Genomic DNA, 13,460 nt, shown 5'->3' with positions numbered 1-13,460 from the left:
GCTCAGCCTTGGGAAGGAGGTGGATGGTGGGTAGATTATGTAATCATGGAATGGTTTGGGTTGGAAGGGTCCATGAAGCCCATCCCATCCCACCCCTGCCATGGCAGGGACTCCTCCCACTGTCCCAGGCTGCTCCCAGCCCCAATGTCCAGCCTGGCCTTGAGCACTGCCAGGGATCCAGGGGCAGCCACAGCTTCTCTGGGCACCCTGTGCCAGGGCCTCCCCACCCTCTCATGGAACAATTCCCTTCCCAATATTCCATCCAACCCTTCTTTCTGCCACTGGGAAGCCATTCCCCCTTATCCTGTTGCTCCAGGCCTTTTCCCAAGCTCTTCAGCTCTTTTGGACCCCTTCAGGCACTGGAACACTTCCAGGAATGGGGCTTCCTGTCAGGTGGCCCCAGCAGTGGGTCTGGCAGCAGCCTGGGCCTCTCCACTCCTTTTTTTCCCCCCTCTCCTGCCTTAGAGAGGAAAAACGCTGCCTGTAGCACACAGAATCCCTGTCCCACCTCACCCACCTCCCATTCAGCTCTGGAGAGGACTCTGGAGCAGTCAGGGAATGGTGAAGAGAAGGAGAGCCAGCTCTGGCCCGAGAGCTGCTGCCAAGAAAGATTATTAAGCCCCTGCAGAAATTTCCTCTGCAATAGAGATTTTTTTTTTTCTGACCAGCATTAGAGCTGTGAAGGAATTACTGAGGGGGAGAAGTAGGGAAGCGCCTGACRGCTCCGTTGAGGGGCTTAACTCGCTGTAAGGTGATCCCAGGGTTCCTGTTTCAGCAAAAGCGGCATTCCCGGTGGAAGGCTCCCTGCTTAATCCAGCTGAAAGRAAGCCCTGGCAATTAGCCGGCTGCTTTGGCAAACTCCTGGTGATCCAGCAGCTGCCTGGAAGGTGGCACTTCTCCCAGTGCACTCCATTGGGTGGTTGTCTGTAAATCCTGGGATTTCTTCCCCGCCRCTGAGGATTTCTTTTATCTCCTCTGGCCCAAACGGGCTCACGGTTTCTGCGTGGGGTGTTATTTCTGGGATGGCTGTGGAAAGTGTTCTGAGGGTTTCTGACTCCTGTGGAGCCTGCAAGGACAGTGTTGGGAGGGAGAGCGCTCCAGCTGTGTCCTCCAGCAGGATGGATGGAGCGGGGTCAGAGTGACATCCTGGGATGGCTGCATGGACCACGTGTGCTGGGRTGTGAGCACAGGCAGAGGATGGTCCCTGTTTGGTGACAGAGAGGACACGTGTCTGGTGGCTGTCGAAGTTGTGGGTTCTCCCCCATCTTCCCAAGACCCTCCTGTATATCCTCCTCGAATCCAGTCTCCCATGTATCCCCATCCTGGAGGCCTCAGCCATGCCGATGACCTTGACTGAGTCTCTGCCCCCTGCTTTCCCTCAGCCTGTGCTTGCTGTGGTGGGGGCTGCACGACCCCCGGCTTCTGCAAACCCCCAGCTTTGAGATCCCTGGCATTTCCAGAGGGATCCAGGCAGCAGCTCCCTCCTGGGATGCCCCGTGGGAGGTTGGGGGTGCCCCCTGACCCCACTCTGCTCTCTTCCAGCTCACCCTACAGAGCACCAAGTCCCGCGTGGCCTTCTTCGAGGAGCTCTAGGAAACGACTGCTCCACACCGCTGCTGCTTCCGACAGCTYCCGCCCCGCCGGAGCTGTCCCGAAGCCGGGGGCTCCCAAAGGGATCACCCGGGAGCCACCGGCTGCTCCCGCCCCCAYGCACCGATGGACTCGGGGCTGGCTGCCCACAGACTGTGTGATGTTCTCTAGCTTAGCATTCCTTCATCCTCCTCCTTCTCCTCCTGACACTGTTTTCCTGGGTTYTCCAGCTTTTTTTCTTGTTTTCCTAGCGTACCTTCCAGGCTCGGCCCTGCAGGCTTTTCCCTGGAGCCGGGGTCGGGGCTGTGGCTGTGCCTTCCCACCCTGGCAGCGTGCCCGAGGGTCTGCCTGGCAAGGGATGCCATCCCTCTGGATTGCCTTCTGCCAGCTCTGGAGCTGTGTGCCAGCCTGGTGCCCCTGGTGCCAGCCTGGAATTCYGTGTGCWKRTCWGGAATTCYGTGTGTCAGCCTGGAATTCCGTGTGCTGGTCTGGAATTCCGTGTGTCAGCCTGGAATTCTGTGTGCTGGTCTGGAATTCCGTGTGTCAGCCTGGAATTCCGTGTGCTGGTCTGGAATTCCGTGTGTCAGCCTGGAATTCCGTGTGCTGGTCTGGAATTCCGTGTGTCAGCCTGGAATTCCATGTGTTAGCCTGGAATTCTGTGTGCTGGTCTGGAATTCCGTGTGTCAGCCTGGAATTCCGTGTGCTGGTCTGGAATTCCATGTGTCAGCCTGGAATTCTGTGTGCTGGTCTGGAATTCCGTGTGCTGGTCTGGAATTCCGTGTGCTGGTCTGGAATTCCATGTGCTGGTCTGGAATTCCATGTGTCAGCCTGGAATTCTGTGTGCTGGTCTGGAATTCCGTGTGCTGGTCTGGAATTCCGTGTGTCAGCCTGGAATTCCATGTGCTGGTCTGGAATTCCATGTGCCAGCCCCGCTCGGTTCTCCAGCACGTGCGGCGCTGCTGGAGCCCCATTAGGATCCCGAGCATGTTCCAGTGGAGTGCTGTAAATCAGGAACACACGGCGCGCTGGGAGAGGAGCGGGCAGCGGGATGGCAGGGGCCCGGGGCTGGGGGATCCTTGGCTGCTTCCCTGGGGAGAGGAGCTGGGAGGAAGGGCCCCTCCTCCTCCTCCTTTCTCCTCCTCCTCCTCCTCCCTGCTGGGCACGGGGAGCGGGAAAACAGCTAGTGCCAACCAAATGAAACCTTCCTGCAAACTGTGACAAACCTGGGCAGCTTCAGGCTGGGGAGGCTCCGGGGGCTCTGAGCTGGGCATTCCCTGGGTGCCTGGGCCCCTCGGAGCCCCCCGGGAATGCCGCTATCCTGGGCTGAGCCCGGGGCTGCCGGCTCCTGCCTGTCCCATCGCGGGTGCCTTCGCTCTSACCCCCCCGCGGGGGGAACAGGGATACCCTGACCTTCCCTTCCTGGCTCCGTCCCAAATCCTGTCCCCAGCTCGGCTGGAATCCTCTTCCAGCTGCGATTTACTTTCCAGCAGAGCCGGTGCTGCTCCAGGGATCCCCCACATCCCGTCAGGAGCCCCAGTTCCTCCCCCCACAACCTCACCAGACCCACAGCCCCACCGGAGGCTCCTCCTGGGGCTCAGCGTGGAGTAAATCCCATCCCAACCCGTTTTTATTTAAACCCTGGGACTGATTCCCYGCACGTGGCTGCAGTTGTGCTGGCTGTGGCCTGGCACAGCCACTTTCCCATTCCCTGGACTGTTGTACTCCGAAGGAATAACCGTTTTCTCCTGTTTTAATAAAAATTCACAGCACTAGGAGGGGAGCCGAGGCTTCTTTGCCTTGTTTTCTTTGGGAAAAGCTGCTGCAGTTAGTGGTGCCGGGTTTAATGGGAAGCAGARCTGCAGTGCTGAGATCCCTCTGGCAGCTCCCACAGGATCAGGATTGCTCCGTGGTCCTGYTGTTCCCAGTCCTTTGGGTCTTTCCTTGAGGAAAAAAGGATTTGGGGTGCCTAGGGGATGCTGAGCCTAGTATTTGCCATCCCTGACACTTCCTGATCCYATCCTGCCTGGAATAAATAAAGGATGTGCTGCTGCATTGACCTCAATTTTATAATTAATCACGGGTGAAACCGGCCCAGCCCAGCCAGCCCCGACCCCCGGGGCTGTTCCCGACTCCCGGCCCCTCTGGGATCAGCGATGGATGTGCTTTTCATCYGCTCTCTGGCAGCAAAATCCCGGGAGATTCACCGGAGCTCCTGACCAGAGCTCGTCCCCAGCACCGCGGGTGGGAATAGGGGATTTTTTTCCAGTGTTTGTCATTTTAAGCAGGGCTGAGAGGGGTGGGACGGCGTTTCTTTTGGCAGAGGGATGCTGGTGGGATATCCATGGGAATTTTTGGAAGCCTGAAGGCAGCAAGGGAGGGATGTGGAGAGTGACCTGATTTCCCGTGTGGGCTCCAGTGATAGGAATGTAACTGGTGTGTCACCTGCACTGCCTGCATCCCAAAATCAATCCAGAAGCGATTTACCCAGCACAGGCTGGGGCAGCAGGGTGGGTGGGATACACTGGGGATGGATGTGCTGGGGTGGAGCTGGAGGGATGGGATGGGATGGGATGGGATGGAATGGGATGGGATGGGACGGGATGGGACGGGATGGGACGGATGCCCTGAGGATCCAGCAGGTGAAGCCAGGGATGGATCCAGTGTGGATTCAACCCTGGCACAGGGGTCCCTGTTCCCAGGGGCCCTGCACAAAGAACTGCACACTCCCAGCCTTGCACACTCCCAGCCTTTCCCATTCCCAGCCTTGCACACTCCCAGCCTTTCCCATTCCTAACCTTGCACACTCCCAGCCTTGCACTCTCCCAACGTTCCCTCTCACACGCCCAGTCCGGTGCCAGCTCCCTGCCCGTCCTCCCTGGCACATCCCAGGCCGTTTCCGTGCTGTCAAAGGAAGTTTCACCCTGACTTTTTCCCTTTTTAGCAAGTTGAGCTCAGCGGGAGCCGCGGGTGTGGGTTGGTGTGAGCTGACTTTGCTCGAGGAATAGAAACCACTGAAAAGCCTTTGCCATGTACCTCTCCCAGCCTCTTCCCCTGCCGTGGRTTCCTGAGGAAGGAAATTGGGGATTTAGCCAATCCCAGGCAGCACMTGAGTGCTTTGGCAGTGGTTCTCCACTTTGGGGTTCCCAAAGTTTCCTCAACTCACTTTATTTCACTTCCAAAYCATTAAATACTCTCAAAAATAGAATAAAATGTGAAGAGCTGGTGAGAAAGGGACAGAAGGGACACAGGGTGACCCGTGGGTGGGAAGTTCAGGGCCAGCAGCCCTGGAGGGGGAGTCAAGGTGCTGGTTCAGAGYCCACCCAAAAGGTGCATAGCTTTGGCCAGCAACTCCTGTAGGAAAGGGGCTTGSAATGGGCAGCAGGGATGGATGGGGAAACTGAGGCAGGGATGGCTCTGGCCTGGCAGTCTGGTGGCTCAAACCCATGGCTACTGCTACACACACCCTGCTGCTGTCCCCTGCACCCTGGGGTACCCCCCCTCCTCAGCCCTGGGTGCCTCGAGGGGTGAGGGTGGGGTGTCAACAGGGGGACCAGGACACCCCAGGGCTGCGGGTGGCTCTGCGGAGTCAACTTCTGCCCAACCCACAATGGGGTGGGAATTGGGAACAGTTCCTGGGACACCCCATCCCTGTTCTCTGGCACCCCAGGGTGCTCAGGGCACCCCCTGGTCTGGGATGGGGGGGAGGTGAAGAGGTAAAACTCTGCTCCCAGGGGTCACAGCCAGAATGATCCTTCTGTGTTTGGATGGTGCCTTGAGGATGTGGGGACCTTGTTCCCTCCTGGCTGACAGCTGCCAGCCCAGTGCTGTCCCTGCTGTCCCCATCCATCCATCCATCCATCCATCCATCCATCCATCCATCCATCCATCCATCCATCCATCCATCCATCCATCCATCCATCCATCCATCCCCATCCATCCCCATTGATGGCTTGCCTAGCTCCCTCCACCTTTGTCTTCCAGGGAGGAAAAAAGGGGGAAGGAAATGAATTTCAGAGGGATCAGGGAGAGGAGAGGCAGTCTGGATGGGGACTGGCACCCAGGGCTGCTCCGCTCCTCACGGGGACCTGGCAAGCTTGGCGTGTTTTGCCAGGTTAATCAGGGATTTATTGTGCAGGGAAGGCACAGCTGCACGGCCGGAACCCCTGGCTGGGACYGGAGCTGCCCACTCAGCCCCGGGAAGGGATAAAATATGGATGTTATGGAAGCAGATGGATGTGGAGTGAGTAGAGGGTGAAACCCTGGAGCTGAGTGTGGGGTTTGGGGTGAGGTGTGGGATCACGGTGGGGTGCAGGACCAGGCTGTGGGGTGCTGCCATCACTGCCCCGGAGCAGGAATGCTGGAGTCCCACTGCCATCACCTTCTGCTCCGCCACGGGGACACTGGGCATTGTCACAGCCCTGCAGGGATGTGCCTGATGTCCTTATCTTGCCATCCTGGCCCTGGGTACCTCTGGAACCTGGCACTGGGCAGCCCCAGCTGCTGGAATTCTGGCACCGGGTACCACCGGATTCTGGCATGGCAGAGCATCCCACTGCAACAGGTCACAGCATCCTGGAAAAGTGGGGCTGATGTCACCTGGGAAGGTGGGGCTGATGTCACCTGGGACAGTGGGGCTGATGTCACCTGGGACAGTGGGGCTGATGTCACCTGGGACGGTGGGGCTGATGTCACCTGGGACGGTGGGGCTGATGTCGCCTGGGATGGTGGGGCTGATGTCGCCTGGGAAGGCGGGGCTGATGTCACCTGTCGCTGTGCACCAGCCGTGGGATGGGGCCGGAGCCAGGCAGAACGCCCCGCAGGAGCCATCCCCTTCCCTCCTGGAGCAGCCCGATCCCTCCTTCCCGGGCTGCCCGCACACGGGTTCTGTGCTCTCGGGGAGTTCAGAGGGTCCCTGGCTGAGCTCTCTGAGTTGTTTCCTGCTCCATCTCCTGGCAGGAGCAGGCGAAGCCCCCGCTGCTTTCAGAGAATCCCGGGCTGCACCGGCTCGGAGGGATGCTAAGAACAGGCTCATCTCGGTTTTTTTCCCCCATTTATCTTAAAAGAAAAGTTCCCCCTGAGCAGAATTCTTGCCTCCTCCCACGGCTGGGCTGTTTCCCCTCTCCAGAACCCAAATTCAACGGAGCTCTCCGAGSTTTTCCCATTCCCCCTTCCCTCCCCACCCTCCTGGAGCTTTGCCCGGCGTTTCCCCAATCACGAGTGGGATTTGCTCCGAAATTGATCCCGGTGTGGAACAGCCGCGGCGGCGCTGGGGGGCCGCTCCTGCCCCCGCCCCGGGGCTCTCTCCGCTGCCCTTCCCGGGTTTCCAGCGGGCACCGGGAGCTGGCAGCYGTCGCGGCGGCCCGGATAACCTTGTGGCTCGGAACATTGCGGCCATCCCTCTTCTCCCATCAAGCGTTCATTTAGGAAACATTTCGCTAAATACCCACCTGACAGCGCGGCCCCGGGAGATTGATGCCTCCGGCGCCTCCCAGGGCTCGGTGCCAGGGACTTTAAAATGTCACCACCACACCCCCGGGGCGCTCCCGTCGCCTGCCGGTGCCCGGGGGAGCGATGGGAGTGTCCGGAGGACGCTGYGGTGCCCATCCCTGTCCCAGCCTGCTCAGGCTGCTGTGAGGTCCCTGGGTTTGTCCTGAGGGATTTGAGGGCACTCAGCACAGGTTTGTACCAAACCTGCCAGGTTTCCCCGTCCCTGACAGCTTTCCCATGGCTTTGGTCATCCTCATCCCATCCCATCATCTTAAATCCCATCCTCATCCCATCTCCATCCACATCCCATCCCTTCCCCTCCCCACTCCTCTGAGGGATCCCTATCACCATCCTTATCCCCATTTCATGCCATCCCATTCCCAACACTGTTCCCATCCTCATCCGATTGCTATCCCAATCCCTGTGTCATCTCCATCCTAATCCTCATCCTCATTTTTTGCCCATTCTTATCCCTAGCTCATTCCATCCCTATCACATTCCCTATCCCTGTCCCTATCCCATTCCCTATTCCTCTCCCATCCCAATACTCATCCCATTCTCATCCTCATCCCATTCCACCCCACCTCATTTCCCAAGGCAGGAAAGATTCCAGGAGTCTCCTCTGGGCAGAGGGGAGGGGGGAGCGGGAAGGGCCCCTCAGTGCTGCCAGGGGAGGAATAAACGAGGAGCAGATTAATTAATTAATTAATTAAAGTTCACTCAGTGCCATCCCCATGCCAGAGCCACTCCAGTGCTTTTCCTCTCTCCATCCCCCCAAATTCCTGAAAGAAATAGGGACGTTGACGTCGGGATGTGACCCCAGAGCAGGGGCCCTTGGCAGTGCGATCCCTCTGATACGAACCACAAAGCACCAGGCCAGGACCGAGCTTCTCCAGCCTCATTAGCRGGGTCAGCTAATTAGGAAAACACCTGGGAGTGCTGGGAAAGTGCTGCTGCTGCCAGAGGGACAAAGGGACAGAGGGGAGAGGTGGCTCTGACCGGCTGGCAAGGCTGGCCCGAGCCCCGGAGGAGATAAAGGGGGAATTGTGAAAAGGATTCACAAATAAGGGAGGAATCGCAAAGAGGAACATTCCCAACATCCCAGGGGCTGCGGGCTTGGGTTTTATCCGGAATCCCTGGGATTTGGGGACACCGCTACTTCCACCCTGTCATTTTAGGATTGAGGAAACCCCAGAGCTTCTCCCGCAAAAAAAAACAGGGAGGGAATTCAGCGCGGGGTCTGCGGGGCAGAGCAGAGGGAGCCAGCGCGGATTGTCCCAGCCTTCATCCCATGGGGAAGGGAGCGGCGCGGCCAAGCCGGGCTCCGGGRCACACGGCAAGCGCTCCGGCGGTGATCCCTAATGAGGAAAAACCCAATCAGGGCCTCCAATGCAATTAAGCCACTTAATTCTCCTCCTCCCGTCGCTGTGCCGCCTGCCCGCCCCCACCCGCAGGGAACGACCCGCGGCCCCCCGTCCCTGGGGAGGAGGCTCCAGCAGGTCCCCGTCGCKGCGCAGGGAGCTCCGCCGGGGATTTGAGGGGAAAAGCCCAGAAATTGGCGGCGTTGTTCCTGCTGGGATTTGGGTGGTGAGAAATTAATGAGTTTCCACCCCAGGGCCTCTGGAGAATTAATTGGGAGGGAACTTTGTTAACGTCGAGGAGCAAATTGATCTGTTAAAATAAAAAGAAAAAAAAAATAAAAAGGAGGAGATTTTCAATCAGGCTTTGCTTTCTAGGGGGTTTGTTTCGCCCCAAAAGCCACTCATTTTTATCAGCATTTCCCTTTTTGAGTGCTGGGAGCTCAACCGCTGTATCAGACACTGGAGACTCCCGGCGTGGCGCAGATCCAGGCGCCCCAAACCTCCAGGAGAGGATGGAATTTTAGCAGAGTTGGAAAAACCCACCCYCGGGAGGAAAGACCCTGCCTTGTGAGCTGAGACCCCACAGCACCGGGAATTCATCCCTGACTTCCTCCTCTCCGGAGCGCGGCCGCGGTGTCTTTCTGCTGCCGGAGAGGGAAATTTCTCCCGACTGAAAAATAGCTTAAAGGGGACCCCAGCTGGTTAAAGCCAGCGGCGGCTGCGGCGGCGGAGGCAGCGCTGGGCTCCGGGAAGCCCCGGTGCGGGGTCCCGGGGGTGCTCCGGTGGGAGCTGCAGGGTTCAGCGCAGGGAGGCTGGAGCAGCCCCAAAATTCCCGGCAGCGGAGAATCGTCTGAGGCCGAGCACGTGTCCGCGGCGGCTGCAGGAGGCGAGGGGGGGCTGAGTGGAGCAGTCGGTTGGAGCAGCAGGAATCCTGTTCCAAGRTTTTTGAGGTTCTGGTGACAGTGACAAGATGAGAGGCACATATGGGGCCTGTCCAGCCGTGCCTCAGTTTCCCCGTCGCTCTGGCGCATCCTCGGTTCCGGTGAGAGCCTGGGAGGTGCCAGCTGTTCCCCTTTTCTCTCTGCCGCCCTGTTCCAGCCCTGGGCACCGCGTCCCTCCAAGGGTGCGGAGCAGGAGCCTTGGCAGCCTCCCCGTGCCACTGTCCCCACCTCCAGAGGTGCCGCCCAGGCACGGGGGACACTGCCACCCCCTTTGCCTGCTGGGCCGGGGGACACGCCAGCCCCGGGAATGTGGACAGCAGGATTTGGGAGGGGAGATGTGCCAGGTCCCGGGAGCTCCCTCGCCGTGTGCCTGAGCACAGGGATGTGACAGGAACGCGGGTGCCGTGGGGACACGGCGCGGTGGGGACCTGCCCTGGCGTGATTAATCAATGTCCAAGTGAGAAATAAGGGGAGAAATGTGATCGAGGCTGGGGGAATCAGGGGATGACTGGAAAAGGTGACAAGGACAGAGGGCTTCGCTCCTGGCCCCGCTTCCTGCCTCTTCCACCGCTCATTTCTGCCCCGCTGTCAGAGCAGGAGGTCGGGCCGTCACCCTGGGACACCCTGGGGACCTCGAGGTGTTGGCTGGCCCAGGGTGGCACGTGCAGGGGCTTTGGGGTGGTGGCAGCCTGGGGGTGACAAGCGCGGGGACAGCGGGGTGACAACGGCCCAGGCAGGGGATGCCGTGTGCGGGGACTGCGGGGCGGCGACAGCCGGGAACGGGGACTGCACCAGGAGCAGGGTGCCATGTGCGGGGACCTCGGCGCGGTGACAGCCCGGGGTGCCATGTGCGGGGACCTCGGCGCGGTGACAGCCCGGGGTGCCGTGTGCGGGGACCTCGGGATAACGACTGTCTGGGTGTGGGGTGCCACAGGCAGGCGATGGCATCTCGGGATGGTGACAGTCCCAGGAGCCTGCAGGGACCCTGCGACGGTGACTGCCCCACGAGCAGGGTGCCAAGAGCAGGGACCCGGGGTGGTGGCAGCCTGAGGGTGTGCCAAGAGCAGGAACCTGTGGGTGACAGCCGGCTGAACACGGGGTGCTGCGCATGAGGACCCGGGGGTGACACCTGTGGGGACACGGGGGGCCACAGAGACCCTCAGCTCTGCCTGCCGACCCCCGAGCACCCCCCGCGGGTTCCGGCGTCTCCCGCTGCCCTCCCTGCGGCCCGGGACGCTCCCCCTCATTGCCGCACTGCCCCCCCTCGCTGCCCCCCCCGGGGGGAGGCCCCACCTCCCCCCCGCCCCCAGCCCCATTTCCCGGGCGGGACCGTTCAAAACCCGCCCGGCGCCGCCGCTCCCCGGATTCCGCCGCCGCTCGCCGGGGCCGGGGCCGAGGATGCTCCGGCTGCCGGTGGCGGCGGGGGGGCGGCGGGTGCGCGGCGGGGGCTGAACCGCGGCGGCAGCGAGCCCCGGCCTGCCCGGGACACTTGGCGGGAAGGCAGAAGAGGAGGAGGAGGAGGGAGGAGGAAGACGAAAAGGCCGCCTTCAGCCTCGGCCCCGCCATGCCGGGCCCCACCGGGGAGCGTGGCCCGGTGGCAGCGGCTCCCCGGGGGCTGTGAGCGGCCCGGGGCCGGCGCAAGGGGGGCCCCGGGCGGAGGTGGGGGGGCTCCGGGCGGAGGGGGGGCCCCGAGCGGCATGGCCAGCCCCGTCCCCCCCGCCGCCGCCGCTTCCACCGGGATTTAACCGGGGCTTGGATGCTTTCACCTCCCGTTTCCACTTCGGGAGGGCATGTGCGCGGGGGAAGCGGGCCGCCCCCAGCGGAGCCCCCCCGCGCCCTGACCGCCCGGTGAGGGGCTCCGCCGCCAGCCCCGTCCCGCCGCCGGCCCCGGAGGACGGGGAGCGCCCGCCCGGCCCGGCCCCCCCTGGCCGGTGGGTACGGGCGGGGGGCGGCGGGTACCGGCAACTTGTGCTTAGTGTCCGGCGCTACCGATCGGGGGGAGCCCCCCCGCCACCCGACCAGATTTGGGTTTAAACTTTGGGTTTTGGGGAGCCCCGAAGATGCCTTTCCACCCGGTGACGGCGGCGTTGATGTACCGGGGGATCTACACCGTCCCCAACATCCTCGCAGAGCAGCGCCCCGTGGAGATCCCCGAGGATGAGCTGGAGGGTGAGCGGCTGCGGGGGGCTGAGGGGGCCGGGGGTCGGCTCGGATGAGGGGGGCATCCCCCGGGATGGGGGGGTGAGGGGCTTTGGGGGAGCGGTGAGTCCATCCCGCGGGATGCGGCTGTGCGGGAGTCGGGGTGCGCGTTCCCCCCGCGCCCTGGGGAAGCTGAGGGCGAGCGGGATGCGGATGGATGGAGGAGGAGGAGGAGGAGGAGGGAAGGAGGAGGGGAGGAAGGAGAGCTGGGGCGGGAGGCGTGCGGGGGTCCCGGGCCCCCGCTTGTGGCGATATGACACAGCAGGGACCGGCGGTGGTGGCGGGGGGCCGCTTCCCCCTCCGCGGCGCGGCGGGGTCACCCCCTCCCCGCTGTCATAATATGACAGCGGCTGGTGGCGCGGGGGACCCGAGGGGTGGCTGTCACCCGTGTCACCCCCCCGGGTCACGCCAGCTCCACGCAGTCCCGGTGTCACCGGACTCCGGCCGGGAGGAGCGGCCGGCGGGGCTCTGCCCACCCGTGCGATGAGAGGGGCCGAGCTCAGCTCGCTGCCACCAGAATGGCTTTTTCCACCCCAAAAGTTTGCCGGGGCGGCCGGACGGGCGCTGGCGGTGCCCGGYTTTGGGGTGTCYCTGGGGAGCCCGGGGCGRAGGGRTGCAGCACCCCCGGCTCCAGAGCGGCACCGGAGGGAAACTGAGCCACGGGGGGTGACGCTACGCGTGTCCCCACTCTGCCTGGGGACAGCACCCTCAGCCCGGCACAAACCTGGAGCCCCGCAGAGAAACTGAGGCAGAGAGCCGCAGGGCTGGGGTGAGGGGACACCCCAAATCCATTTGGGAACCCTGAGCGGGCACTCACACCGTGCAAGGGTTGAGTGTGTGTGTGTGTGTGTGTGTGTGTGTGTGTGTGTGTGTGCAGCTCTGCAGAGTGTGCGTGTGCGCTGCCGTGCCCGTTACAGCCTCACTGCAGGGGCTGTGTGTGAGTGTGTGAGTGTGTGTGTGAGTGTGCATAGGCATGGCACACCCCTCCACAGCACGCTGTGAGTGTGCTTGCACATCTGTACGGTGTGTGCACACATCTGTGTGTCACACACATCTGTACGGTGTGTACACACATCTGTACGGTCACACACATCTGTACGGTGTGTACACACATCTGTATGGTCACACACATCTGTACGGTGTGTACACACATCTGTATGGTCACACACGTCTGTGTGCACACGCACAGCCTCACTGCAGCGTGGCTCTGTGAGTGTATGTCGGTGTCGGTGTCGGTGTCGGTGTGGGTGTCAGAGCGCAGCTGTGCCATCCCCGTGGCCGTGACAGTGTTTGTGTCACTGCAGCACGTGCGTGTGCCCATGGCCAGCCTGGCTGCAGGAGGTGTGTGTGTGTGTGTGTGTCTGTGTGTGTGTGTCTGTGTGTATGTGTGTGTCTGTGTGTGTGTGTGTGTGCGCACACGCAGCATCACGGCAGGACGGGTTCGCACACACAGCCCTGCTGCAGAGGGTGTTTGTGTGCCTGTGCACAATCACGGCACTGCTGCACCATGGCTGAGTGTGTGTGTGTGCAAACACAAGCACGGCACTGCTGCACCATGGATGTGTGTGAGCGTGTGTGAAAACACAATCATGGCACTGCTGCAACATGGCTGAGTGTGTGTGTGTGCAAACGCAAGCATGGCACTGCTGCACCGTGGTGTTTGTGAGTGTGTGCATGCACAAGCACATCTGTGAGAGGTGTTTGTGTGTGTGCACAAGCACAGCCTGGCTGGGATGGGGTTGTGTGTGTCCATGCGTGTGCACACACACGTACAGCGCCCTGCGAGGGGGTGTGGGTGTGCAGGGGCAAGGGTGTCACTGCAGGGGGGTGTGAGTGCATCCGTGTGTGTGTTTGTGTGTTTGTGTGGTGTGTGCGTGTGCAC

General features: G+C 61.6%; 2 protein-coding genes across 5 annotated transcripts in view; one reads left to right on the top strand and one right to left on the bottom strand.

The window, feature by feature from the left end:
- NF2 (NF2, moesin-ezrin-radixin like (MERLIN) tumor suppressor) overlaps positions 1-2,027 on the top strand; it is a 46,116-nt gene extending 44,089 nt beyond the window's left edge. For all 4 annotated transcript variants that reach the window (XM_057385421.1, XM_057385423.1, XM_057385420.1 and 1 more), the window contains one exon: positions 1,543-2,027. In XM_057385421.1, the coding sequence (XP_057241404.1) occupies positions 1,543-1,593 (51 nt within the window). In that variant the 3' untranslated portion in view covers positions 1,594-2,027. The remainder of the gene's footprint in view (positions 1-1,542) is intronic.
- Positions 2,028-9,988: 7,961 nt separating this feature from the next.
- LOC130585097 (translation initiation factor IF-2-like) lies at positions 9,989-10,945 on the bottom strand. The gene has a single exon (XM_057385429.1). The coding sequence runs from the start codon at positions 10,943-10,945 to the stop codon at positions 9,989-9,991; it is 957 nt and encodes a 318-aa protein (XP_057241412.1).
- Between the last annotated feature and the right edge of the window lie 2,515 nt (positions 10,946-13,460).

Source organism: Malurus melanocephalus, unplaced genomic scaffold, assembly GCF_030028575.1.
Source record: "Malurus melanocephalus ecotype Western Australia unplaced genomic scaffold, MMel_1.1 scaffold_825, whole genome shotgun sequence".
NCBI lineage: Eukaryota > Metazoa > Chordata > Aves > Passeriformes > Maluridae > Malurus > Malurus melanocephalus.
This window is presented reverse-complemented; position numbering and strand designations above follow the sequence as displayed.